The 13,135-nt window shown below is 41.5% G+C and overlaps 1 protein-coding gene across 3 annotated transcripts; it reads left to right on the top strand.

Moving 5' to 3' along the window:
* The first annotated feature begins 1,231 nt into the window (after nucleotides 1–1,231).
* gyg2 (glycogenin 2) lies at nucleotides 1,232–12,278 on the top strand. 3 transcript variants are annotated; one of them, XM_084004645.1, is made up of 10 exons: nucleotides 1,232–1,345; nucleotides 2,305–2,443; nucleotides 2,515–2,689; nucleotides 4,264–4,426; nucleotides 4,506–4,632; nucleotides 7,673–7,841; nucleotides 8,328–8,438; nucleotides 10,139–10,273; nucleotides 11,402–11,706; nucleotides 11,916–12,278. In XM_084004645.1, the coding sequence occupies exons 1-9, from the start codon at nucleotides 1,339–1,341 to the stop codon at nucleotides 11,555–11,557; spliced, it is 1,182 nt and encodes a 393-aa protein (XP_083860771.1). In that variant the 5' UTR covers nucleotides 1,232–1,338; the 3' UTR covers nucleotides 11,558–11,706; nucleotides 11,916–12,278. The 3 variants fall into 3 exon arrangements, with proteins under 3 accessions (XP_083860771.1, XP_083860770.1, XP_083860772.1); XM_084004644.1 differs by having other exon boundaries at nucleotides 11,402–11,652; nucleotides 11,749–12,278; XM_084004646.1 differs by having other exon boundaries at nucleotides 11,414–11,652; nucleotides 11,749–12,278.
* Nucleotides 12,279–13,135: the final 857 nt, after the last annotated feature.

Below are 13,135 nucleotides of genomic sequence, written 5' to 3' on the forward strand. Positions count from 1 at the left end.
ATTACAATATGTTGCGTTACAATATGTTGCATTACGATATGTTGCGTTATGTTATGTTGCGTTATGTTACGATATGTTGTGTAATGTTACGATATGTTGTGTAAAGTTAAGGATATGTTGCGTTAAGATATGGTTACATTATGTTAAGTACCATTAGTAGAGGTGTAACGATTAATCGATGAATCGATTGTCAGTCCTATAGATTCAACTAAATCGATCTGCTAAAATAAATAAATAGAATGAATCGTTTTGGCTTCACCAATAATCGATATAAATGCATTTAATCGGATGAATCGTGATTCTTACTTATGATTAATGTTTTAATACGTTTAAGACACTCTCTCCCCTGCCAGCATGTAGTCTACTGAAAATGTTCAAAATAACTAAGCAATGTTTAATTACATTTTTGTATTCATCATTAAATATTATGCAGAACTACTTTTTTATACAATAATTATGTTATTTTTTCACCTTTCAGAAGAATACAGATAGTCTCACTCGCATTATTGCATGTTGTGGATATAGAATTTTGGTTACAAGTTACTGAATCGAATCGTGGTTTACAGAATCGAATTGAATCATTCCCAAAAAAAAATAAAATAATCGCCCTTCAACCGAATCGCCAACTACTGTATCGTTAATAGAATTGAATTGCTGTGAAGCCAAAGATTCACACCCCTAACCATTAGGTTAGGTTAAGTTATGTTGCATCTCCATAACGTAACATAAGATAAGGTAACTTGACCTAAGGTAAGTTATGTTGATTTAAGTTATGTTGCGTTAAGTACCGTTAAGTTCCACTTAGTTATGTTGCATTTAGTTACGTTGCGTTATGTTGCGTTAACATCTTGTAACTTAGGGTAAGGTTAAGGAGTTATATTTTGTTGCGTTAACTTATATTGCATGAATGTAAGATAACGTAAGGCAACTTCACTTAATCAAGTTATTTACATTTTGTTAACTTCCATTCACATTTGTTCGTTATCTATGTTACGTTGACTTTTCCCGCCAACATATTAAACCACTTCCACTCGTTTAAAGAAACAGTTCCAGCTGGTTCTGCTTGTTTCTTTTGGAATGAAAATTCACTAGACCGCCGGCATGTGGAAAAGGAACGCTAACAGAGGTCGGAGGTCAACTCTGTTGCACAACGCTCTGCAAAGCTCACTATCTCCTGGTCGAATGACCCGCTGAACCGAGAGACGAGCACACACACACACTCTTTTCTCTGTCGGGACTTCATGATAATAACTCGTGGTCTCAGTATATAAGGTTCTGGCAGCAGCCGGTGCAAAGACGAGACCGCCATCCTGGATTCACAGATTCCAGACATTGAACATGTCCGGTAGGTGACGTCACTTCTTATAAATGGTCTAGATGTTATAAATAAGTACAATAATATTTGTTGAGCTCAGGGGATAAAAGGTCTCTGCATCTGACCACAGGCTGGGAAAATTAAACGTTCACACTTTATGGCGGAACCATTATGGACATAAATGCCTCGATTGGAAGAACCATTAGTGGCATTTTGTGTGAAAATAATATCATTGAAGTGGCAGCGGTCATTTTGACCTCAGCAAAATCAGTTTGTATATATATTTAATTTGTTTGTGAGTGTTTGAAAGAGCTGCGTCATCCTACATCATTCAAACGGCAAACTAAACTTAGATGCCGTTGCCACGGCGACTGCCAGTGGTGGGACTTCAAAATGATTTGTGTGGAAGCGATAAAGCAGCAAAGTGTGGAACTCAAATTGTATCGTTAAGAAAGGCGCTGCATGAATACATTTTATTTTATTATCCTAACATTAATTGCTGCGCTGTAATACTCAAGGCGACGCTTTAATTATGGTTTATGACAGTTTGTTATGAGTTCTATACATAAAGAAATCTGGTGATAAGGAACACAACAACACATTTTTAAAGGGGACCTATTACGCTTTTCTGCTTTTTCCCTCTCCTTAAGTGTGTTAGACCATTTTTTTTGCAAAACATTGAATTTACCGACGTCCTACAGATTCACAAAGAAATGCAAACTGTATTATTGTTATTATTATTATTGTTTTTTGTATATATTAATATTAGTTAATATAATATTAATATTTTCCACCAAAGTTTCATGACAAAATAAAAGTCCTGGGGATCATGTCGAACTGGTTACATACACACACTTGCATTCTCTCTACTGGCCATCAGCGGGCGAATCCTCTGGTTGCACCAGTATAGATGGTATGGATTTATGAATAGCTGGGGCAACCCCGTCCAATCAGTGATGCGTTCTTCCTTTCATGTGACCGTCCTGTAGCCGCCGAGGCCTTCGTCACCCTTGCCACCACGGACTCATACTGCAAGGGAGCGACAGTGGTAGCCAGAAGCTTGCGGCGCCATGGGACGACCCGCAGTGTCATCGCCATGGTGACGCCAAACGTCTCCGGACCGTCACGGTGGGTAATGTGTCACGTTCCTCTGGATGGGAGGGCAAATATCGGGGTTAACGCTAGCGATCTCTCTCCAGGCTCGCCCTGAAGGACGTATTCGACGAGGTCATCACGGTGGACGTGATGGACAGCGGAGACCGTCGCCGCCTGTCCCTGCTAGGTCGCCCCGAGCTTGGCATCACGTTCACCAAGATCCACTCCTGGACTCTGACCCAGTACAGCAAATGTGTCTTCCTGGATGCGGATACACTCGTGAGTACGGAAACATCCATACATGAGGCAGGCACCGGTTCTAAAAAGCGAAGCCAAAACTGAAGTGCCTTAAACTTGCATTCTCCCTGCTGGCCACCAGGGGGCGACTCCTCTCTGATTGTATAGAAGTCTATGAGAAAATGGTCCTACTTCTCTCTTGATGTATTATCTCAGTAAGTCAGTTTATGGTCTCAATCTTTAGTTTTGAGTCGTCTTCAATCCAGCATGATGTTCATTTAGTACATTATGGTCCATTTAGAGTCCACCAGACCAGAAAGCAGGGGATGCTTTAGGGGGCGGGGCTACCTGCTAATTGACAGGTCCATTTAGAGTCCAACAGACCAGAAAGCAGGGGATGCTTTAGGGGGCGGGGCTTACCTGCTGATCGACAGGTCCATTTAGAGTTCAACAGACCAGAAAGCAGGGGGTGCTTTAGGGTGCGGGCCTCTCTACCGTCACTATGAAACTAACTTTGTAAGCAGCTTCACACCTGAATCCAGATTGGATCCAGATCGGTTGCTGCGCGGGGTTGCTGCTTGTGTTCATCAGATCCACCCGTCGCTCCTCCTCAGTCCAAATATGGTGACTTCCTTCCACTGGTTGCAAGAATCCAAGATGGCGACGGCCAAAATGATCCACTCGAGGCTCGAAACGGGCGACGTCACCATGGCTACATCCACTCCTTATACAGTGCCATATACTGTATACACCTATATGTCAGCACATACTAGACAAAAATCATATCAGCATAATTTCATAATAATTTCAGATGTATTTACTGTGTCTGGTAGTCTGGGTTTTGGGCCGGAAGACGTGTTTTTTAGGTTTCATGATTCTAACAAAAAAGAACACACTGCTTTCCCTCAAGAGAGAGTTTTTCTTCACGTATTTACTTTTATTGTGTTTAGCACATTTCAAACCACAGCTTTGATCTTTGGGAAGAGTTCCTCGAAACAAACACACACGGCTCTGTCTAAACATAGTCATACTATGTGTAAACAGATTGCATAACTCCAGTCCAGCATGTAAACCTGCCGCCTCATCGACCCGGCTGACATCACTGTGGGTCAACATGTTGTCTGCATGTTAGCACACATGTGTTTGCTCGGCGTGTTAACATGTTAGCGGGAGGCTGAAGGTCATCTGGGCCTCGGCTCATGAACATGCATCTCACGTTCAGACATGTGGGGTTATGGGTAGTCTGGATCGGCCAAAGGTCCACATTGTACCCAGGATCTGAAATAAATGTTCTCATTGTTGTTGTTTTACATATTAGGAAATTACTATCAGATCACCATCTTGGTTTTTAGACGTCTCCATCTTAAAGCATCCCCTGCTTTCTGGTCTGTTGGACTCTAAATGGACCATAATGTACTAAATGAACATCATGCTGGATGAAGAAGAGATTGAGACCATAAACTCATGTTTACAATGTTTACTGAGATAATACATCAAAAGAGAAGGAGGACCATTTTCTCATAGACTTATATACAACCAGGGAGGAGTCGCCCCCTGGTGGCTGCCAGAGAGAATGCAAGTTTCAACACTCCTATGCTGACATCCACTGCTCTCAGGTTCTGTGCAACGTGGACGAGCTGTTTGAGCGTGAGGAGCTGTCGGCGGCTCCGGACGCCGGCTGGCCCGACTGCTTCAACTCGGGCGTGTTTGTCTTCAGACCGTCCCCCCACACCCACGCTGCCCTCCTGGACCATGCCCTGCAGCAGGGCAGCTTCGACGGTAACGTGTGGCTCCGTGTCTGGGTCTAGCAGGCAGTTTACTATTTTCTATACTCATCGAATGTTTGTGTTGCCACCAGGGGGCGATCAGGGCCTGTTGAACTCTTTCTTCAGCAGCTGGCCGAGCGAAGACATCGGCAAACACCTGCCATTCGTCTACAACCTCAGCGCCAGCTCCGTCTACAGCTACCTACCTGCTTTTCAACAGTGAGATTCGCTTTACACACTTTTGTATGTGTGGACTAGAGCTAACCACGCAAATTTGCATTCATTTCCGTAATTTGGGCCAATGGTTTCTATCCGATATAATACGATATTTTTTGACATGGGGGTCATTCCGTGTCATTTCATCAAATTTCTGAAAATCTTCCCACCTGACCATCTCAGAATGTCCTGAAAAAATTCAAGTACAAAGACACACTTGTTAGTAGGACAAATCCAAAATATTAGGTCTCTACTGTCAATAGTTGTCTCACGAAACATCATTGAATGAAGGGTAGTTTAGACGTTTTTTGGCATCATGCTCTGAAAAGCCATTTTTAAACAGCAATATCTGGAAAACTATCTCACCTGTGGCCTTCAAAATTTTCACAGAGTATATCTGTTACTAATAGCCTCCAGACATGAAATATCAGGGGTGTAGCTCAATGATAACCTAGTATGGTAGGTACTTAAAATGTGGCTTGTTGAAATAAAGTAGTACATTTGAAGAGTGGCTGAGCTCCCATTTTTGCAGATAAAAGACTTCTATCACTTCTGCCTCTATCTCTGGTGTTAGCTTAAACATTCTACAAAATATGGTCTCTCTTAGATTATTAGTTTCACAGATATTAAGGCTCAAAAATGGAAGTTAACACATCTTTGCCCAACTTCAGAGTCATATTCCAAAAAACTGACAACACGTATCAGGTCCAAACTTACTTTTTTTGAAAGATCATATTCTTGTTAAAATCATATTAAAAAATCAGGAGGGTGTTTTGCCTCAATTTGTCGCAGTGATTTTTTTAAAATCCTGATATTGGTGGGGTTTTTGTGGCCGTTTTTGGTACTGCATGTCCTAACAGCCTACTTGTAAACATCACAGCAGGGCAATTCAAATGTGTTTTTTACCATTTACCAAAGACTTATATGTGACTAAATGCTACTGATAAATTTAGCCTTACGTAAACATTAAAATGTAGCACAGTTGTAGTTACAGAGGCAATAAGTCCTTGAATGTGAGTTAAACATGCTGAAAGCAGCTTTTAATGTCTTAAACCATGAACAAAGAGCATAATATTGAAGACTGGACATTTTGTCATACTTTAAGTACATACATTACACAACCAAATCAAATAATCTTAATTTGAGCATAAAGATTTTACATTACAGTAGAAAAGTCTCCAAAGTTTGATATTGAATAACAGTTTGTCTCTATGCTCACTATGAGACAATATGTGAGTTGTGTGTATGATCAGAAATGGTGGATAGGAAGTATCAGAGATGTTTCAGATGAAGATGAAGATGTACTGGTTCAGTTCATGCACCCACATGACCCTACCAAGAGTTTCTACTGGCCAAGAAGAGAAGATGTGCAATGTCCCACTGCAGCATAGAATTGCAAGATTTGACGTTCCCTCTCCAGAAACTGGGCGCATGTATGCCATCAAAAAAGATGAGCACAACAGAGCAGAGATGTACATTAGACAATTTGTAAAGTGACTGCCAAATTAATGAATGTGGCGAAGGAATTGGATCTAAAAGATGAAAAATGTGTGATCCCTCATAGTGAGTCGACACACTGTTATTCAATATCAAACGTTGGAGAATTTTCTACTGTAATGTAAAATCTTTATGCTCAAATTAAGATTATTTGATTTGGTTGTGTAATGTATGTACTTAAAGTATGACAAAATGTACAGTCTTCAATATTATGCTATGTTTGTTCATGGTTTAAGACATTAAAAGCTGCTCTCACCATGTTTAACTCACATTCAAGGACTTATTGCCTCTGTAACTACAACTGTGCTACATTTTAATGTTTTCGTGAGGCTAAATTTATCAGTAGAATTTAGTCACATGTAAGTCTTTGGTAAATGGTAAAAAACACAATTGAATTGCCCTGCTGTGATGTTTACAAGTAGGCTGTTAGGACATGCAGTACCAAACCCGGCCACAAAAACCCCACCAATATCAGGATTTAAAAAAAATCACTGCGACAAATTGAGGCAAAACACCCTCCTGATTTTTTAATATGATTTTAACAAGAATATGATCTTTCAAAAAAAGTAAGTTTGGAACTGATACGTGTTGTCAGTTTTTTGGAATATGACTCTGAAGTTGGGCATAGATGTGTTAACTTCCATTTTTGAGCCTTAATATCTGTGAAACTAATAATCTAAGAGAAACCATATTTTGTAGAATGTTTAAGCTTACACCAGAGATAGAGGCAGAAGTGATAGAAGTCTTTTATCTGCAAAAATGGGAGCTCAGCCACTCTTCAAATGTACTACTTTATTTCAACAAGCCACATTTTAAGTACCTACCATACTAGGTTATCATTGAGCTACACCCCTGATATTTCATGTCTGGAGGCTATTAGTAACAGATATACTCTGTGAAAATTTTGAAGGCCACAGGTGAGATAGTTTTCCAGATATTGCTGTTTAAAAATGGCTTTTCAGAGCATGATGCCAAAAAACGTCTAAACTACCCTTCATTCAATGATGTTTCGTGAGACAACTATTGACAGTAGAGACCTAATATTTTGGATTTGTCCTACTAACAAGTGTGTCTTTGTACTTGAATTTTTTCAGGACATTCTGAGATGGTCAGGTGGGAGGCATTTGATGAAATGACACGGAATGACCCATGGATTGCTCTTGCTGTTCAACAAATGAGTTTCAAACGAGTCCGTGGAAGTAGGGAGGAGGTCTGGGTGGTGGACGGGTAAAAGAAAACCCCACAGGACTTTCACTCAAGAGACCATAGATAGCGTCCCGTTAGAACAAGCCATTTTGTGATATTAAATTCCATAGACATTATGTTTTGTAACCTAAAGCTAACTATGTTGTTTTTGAGCATGTTTTGTTTTGTCATTAATTGCGTGTTTCGGAATGGATTAAAACTGCGTCCCTTCAGTGCAAAAGAAAAAATTAATTCACTTCAGTTGATTATACTATATATACTGTATATATTATATACTTTAGGATGGATCCAATATTAGATATAATACGTATTCTATGTTGGATGGTTTTTCTTCCTGCAGGTTCGGCCACGAAGCAAAGATTGTTCATTTCATAGGACCAATGAAACCCTGGAGCTCCAGCAGCCGGCGGGGCGATCCCCGCTCACACCCCATGGACCGGTTCGTGTCTCTGTGGTGGAGGGAATACCTCTGCGGCACAACGCAATCTGTGCCAGGGAGACCCCAACCGGTAGGGGCCGTCTATGTCATCTTTTCTTCTCTATCCGTTGCACCAGCCAGTTTCATACAAGTTAACTAAGCATGGGAGGAGCCCTCTACTGGTATCTAGAGTCGGGTGCTTAATGACTTTAAAAACACACTAAAAGAAGTCAATATTCATTCATTTTACACCATCATTTCTAGTAGCCTTCCTTTGAAAATACATCATTTCATAGTTCAACACATTTATGTGCAATTGTGTGAGTCATGTGTCGTGGTTTCACTCCATGCTGTGGTGTAGGAAGTCAAGGGTGTGCCACGTTTTGGCGGAACACTCTGCAGGTTTTCACTCCAAAAGCACTCGAGTCAAGCGTTTCGCTGATGACTTCCCCCTCTTTAGCTTGAAAGGTTTTGTTAATCAGATACATAAGCTGCTGCACAATTCTGGCTGGAACACAAACACGGCACCTCTACTGGTTGTCGTCCCAACACTCAAAACCCTCCCTTGTTTTTGCAGATCCAAGAATGGGGAGCGGAAGCTGAGGTGCAATTTAAAGAAAACAGGGACAATTCCCTCGTACATTTGCCACCCCCTTCTGAGAGTCTTCACTCACCACCTGAACCAGAGGTATTTGTATGGAAATTCTTGCAATCCCAGGTTTTTAGGCGCCTGCTACACATTTTTACCAGCCTGCGCTCCTAAAATGTATGTTCCCGTACAACAACACCGTATTGCAATTTACGTTACGAAGGGAAACGTATTTTGTCGCGGATCGCGTTTGCTCTTGACCCAAACTGAGTGTCACACAAGACAACACAGGACTTTCACCCTGGAGACTGATGTTAATGTCCCGATAGAACATGTACAATTTTGGGTTAGGCCGGCCCGGTTGTGTCAACGAATAACAACACACACAGAGGGAGCGTGACTTTATAGCGTTGCTAAGGTGTTGCTTGTGTTCCCCTGAGCTCAGCGTGGCTCACAAAACTCTTTTATAATCCTGCATTACAGCAGCTATTTTCAGTGATCTGGTAAACTCACTGTACGCTGCCTGCAGAGCACCGGCTGGTGAGCATTTAGCAACTAAAGAAGCAGCTATTTCCCTCGGGAGTCGAGAGGCAAAAAGAGAGAGTATGGGAGTCACATTCATCAGGTGGACACAAAAACAACTCCATATAAATGGTGTGCTGCCTTGAGTTTACTGGATGGGGGGAAAAAGAGCATTTTTTTGTCAACAGCATTTATCATTGTTGGGGTTTATAGCTTTTTGAGCTGTCAAAAAAGAAGCCAAAAGAATGGTGGTTCAAAGGCCCTGAACACTTATGGTTCACACACTCAGGTGACCCTCTTCTCAGGTCTATGTGGGTGTGGCCATACTCTCAGAGGAGAAATGGGGAGAAGTGGCTTTTTGTCGTCCATTATTGTAGTTTCTCCAGCGCAGACGCACGTCAATCGCCGGTGTCGATCATCAGCTGTCAATCATCAGCAGCATTATAATGAATGAGTAGAACGTCCGGTCGGATTCTCTGAGCACCGTGGATGACTTTCCCTAAATCCTTTTGAGTTCTCCTACTGCCTTTCCTTAACCCTGTGACGGTTCCCCCAGACGTCAAGGAATAGGAGTTAGGAATAGGAGTTCGGGCTCATTTTTTGACTATTCGACCGCAGCCCTTGTATTGACCGAGTGCGGCCCCCCCTTAAAAATGACATTCCCATATCAAAACTGTATTTTCATTTTCCATTTCAAGTGAACGTATTTTTCACCGTATTGTTTATAGTTCACATATCGCATCGATCCGGTTGATTGGTTCAACATCGGACATTCGCCACAAACCAAAGAGTACGTGCTTTAACGCCAAAATATGATCATCTACATGCAATGCCAACACTGCTAGTTCCATCAAATAAATAAAATAAAAAAACTCCTTGACACATGTTCTGTGAAGTAATCACAAGTCATGTTTGCTGATCGATCCCTTAATTAGCAAAATGAATGGCCTTATTAGCATGGCTGCTTTTCTTTGTAATGCATCAGAGGGATTATTGTGGTGGGTTATTAGGCAGCTCAAGAGCCTCTTGTTAGCTCCTCTTAATGTATGAGTATTTCTGCTTGACTGCGTTTGACTGCAGCAGAAGAAGAAAACACAGATTCTATTATCTGCCTCCGAGCTTTTCATTACATTTCTGTCATTTGTTTCGCTCCTTTGGACGTGATGCATTGTGCTCAAACGAGACCGTACGATCGGCGTGAACAGACGACGTGACGACAGCCATGAATGTACATCAACAGTGTTGTTCTGGGAGTGACACGACTTTGGTGTGTGCAGCGTTCCCGCACAGATAACACACCGCCGGGGGGAGGAGAGTCAGGAACGTCCGAGAGGCCGGAGATCCAGGATCCAGTCTTAGAAGCAGAGGGGTCAAAGGGCAGCGATGGCGCCTCAGACGCTGATACAGATCCAGTACGGAAACCTTTCCTTTCTGACTTCTATTCCTCCGACAAAATTAAGATCTCAAACATCTAAGCTGCACTTTCAAATATGTTTACAGGTTTAAATGATGGCGGTGAACAAACAAATGAAAAAAACTCAACAAAACTACATAGTTAGGTTTAGGCAACAAAACTACGTAGTTAGGTTTAGACAGCAAAACTACATAGTTAGGTTTAGGCAACAAATCTACGTAGTTAGGTTTAGACAGCAAAACTACGTAGTTAGGTTAAGACAGCAAAACTACGTAGTTAGGTTTAGGCAACACATCTACATAGTTAGGTTTAGACAGCAAAGCTACGTAGTTAGGTTTAGGCAACAAAACTACGTAGTTAGGTTTAGGCAACAAAACTACGTAGTTGGTTTTGGGAACAAAACTACGTAGTTAGGTTTAGGGAACAAATCTACATAGTTAGGTTTAGACAGCAAAACTATGTAGTTAGGTTTGGGGAACAAATCTATGTAGTTAGGTCTAGGCAACAAAACTACGTAGTTTAGACAACAACACTTTATTTTTTCCAGCAACGAAGTAACTGTGATACTTCAGTAACAGTACACTCCCTAATATTGATTCAGTGTGTATAAGTCCTCCCAAATCTAAAAATGTTTGCCAGTACCATCCCTTTCATCCCTATCATCTATGTTAGGGTTCATATGGTTGCCTTATTAAAGTGTAATTTGTACTATTGGAACTACACTTTTTGACATCAATCAATCCAGTCTCCAGTTCTAAATGTAGTTATTCATAAAGCTGCTCTTGTTAACGTCTCACTCTTTATACATAAATCAACAGTTCGTGATTCATACCATAAATAAAACATCCATTTATTAGAAAGTGATGTCTTTCTTCCAGCTCAGTGTGTCTATTTTCAGACCTGAGAGGTGATATTGAATGTAATATAAGACGCAGGTTAGTTGAAAGTGTTTATACAATGAGCCTAAAAGAATGATGACGATCTACCAGTTCGGATTTCATACGCTCAATTGCACATTCTGTTTGTGCGTGAAGATGAAACGCAATGCACAAAAGAATAGAGAGTCTGATGTTTCTTGTGATAAACTGCCTTTGAAGACTGATGTGTTGGTCTCCCGCTTGATCAGAGAGCTGCGGAGACGGACATGGAGACGGAGACGGACAGGGAGACGGAGAAGGAGAGGCTGGAGCATCGCAGGCAGTGGGAGAACGGACAGGCCGACTACTTGGGCAGAGACGCCTTCCAAAACATCCAGAACATGCTGGACCGCTTTCTGGATTAACATGCCGTCACCCAAACACACCTGAGTCCTTTAGTCCACTTTACATTTCCTGTGAGGGTTCGAGGTTAGGGTTAGGCAGGGTTAGGCAGGGTAAGGTTTAGGCAGAGTAAGGGTTAGGCAGGGTTAGGGTTAGGCAGGGTAAGGTTTAGGTAGAGTTGGGCTTAGGCAGAGTGAGGGTTAGGCAGGGTTAGGTTTACGCTGAGTTAGGGTTAGGCAGGGTTAGATTTAGGTAGGATTAGGGTTTAGGGAGGGTAAGGTTTAGGCAGGGTTAGGTTTAAGCAAAGTAAAGTTTAGGCAGGGTAAGGTTTCGGCAGAGTTAGGGCTAGGCAGGGTTAGGTTTCGGCAGAGTTAGGGCTAGGCAGGGTTAGGTTTAGGCAGGGGTAGGTTCAAACAGAGTTAGGGTTAGGCAGGTTAAGGTTTAGGCAGTGTTAGGCAGACTGATTTCCCAAACTGACTGATATTTACTGTCTTTTAGAAGCAAACAAAACTATTTTGTAACTTTACAACCCCTCTGTATGGGACAACTAGTGGAATTATTATGCCTTAAACCTGCATTCTTTCTAATGGCCATCAGAGGCCACTCCTCTGATTGTCTACAAGTCAAATAGACCATAAAGCAGCACATACCTTAGGGCGTGGCTACCTCCATGTGTTGTTCTTACAACTTTAACCCTTTCAGTTGCTAAAAATGTCTTAATCAGCATTCAGTTGTACTTGACTCCACCCTCAACCAGTCACTTCTGGTTGCAAAAACCCAAGATGGAGACCACAAACCAAAATGTCGGCAGCCAAAAACCAAGATGTCGTCGGCAAAACAAGAAGATGTCGACAGCATTACCGAGATGTTGATGGCCAAAAAGCTAGATGGTGACAACCAATAACCAAAAGACAGTGAGATGAAGCCAGGTTTCCTTTAAGACGGGACTACCTTGTGATTGACAGGTTGCCACCACGGCATTGTCTTACTACGGGATTCTTTTCTTCTGACAACTTTAACCCGAACCAAAAAAATATATATTATTTTGCTAATGATGCTTTTTTTTTTTTTGCTTCTGCTCATCTGAAACACTACATCTCCATCATTTATACACATATGGGCTTTAACACTGTTAATAATCTCTTCAACTCAGTTCCAAACTGCTATTGAGCATTAAAATGAAATCACAGTTGAACATTTCTTGCTACAACAGTGAGGCTCATTGATGTGTTTTTAATGGAGCTCTATGGCACAGACAAAGAAGATATATTGAGCGTTGCTACACACAAATGCATTCGGTCTTTGTCTGGCTCTTCACATGGGATTTGTTGATAGTATCGCCAGACCTTTTTTTTTCTCAAAGAATTGTGTATAGCTGCACAGTGTGAAACATGTTTATATCAAACAAACATATTTAAAAGGACTGGCATGACAGAACACTGAATACACCAGACTAACGAGACACAGGTGGGCAGACATGAGGGCGGACTGGAAACTGATTGGTTGAAACAAAGGGGACCAGAGCAGGGCTGACGAGACTAATCAAACACAGGTGATACGCAGAAAAGAAAAGGAGGGAAAACCTATGAAGCCGAACAAAC

The sequence above is a fragment of the Eutrigla gurnardus genome (genome assembly GCF_963514095.1).
Source record: "Eutrigla gurnardus genome assembly, chromosome: 24".
Classification (NCBI taxonomy): Eukaryota; Metazoa; Chordata; class Actinopteri; order Perciformes; family Triglidae; genus Eutrigla; species Eutrigla gurnardus.

Excerpts from the sequence above, each read along its gene's own strand:
- gyg2 (XM_084004645.1), top strand. Across the intron at positions 4,633-7,672 it reads TACCTACCTGCTTTTCAACA|GTTCGGCCACGAAGCAAAGA; the intron begins GTGAGATTCGCT and ends TTCTTCCTGCAG. Across the intron at positions 7,842-8,327 it reads TGCCAGGGAGACCCCAACCG|ATCCAAGAATGGGGAGCGGA; the intron begins GTAGGGGCCGTC and ends TTGTTTTTGCAG.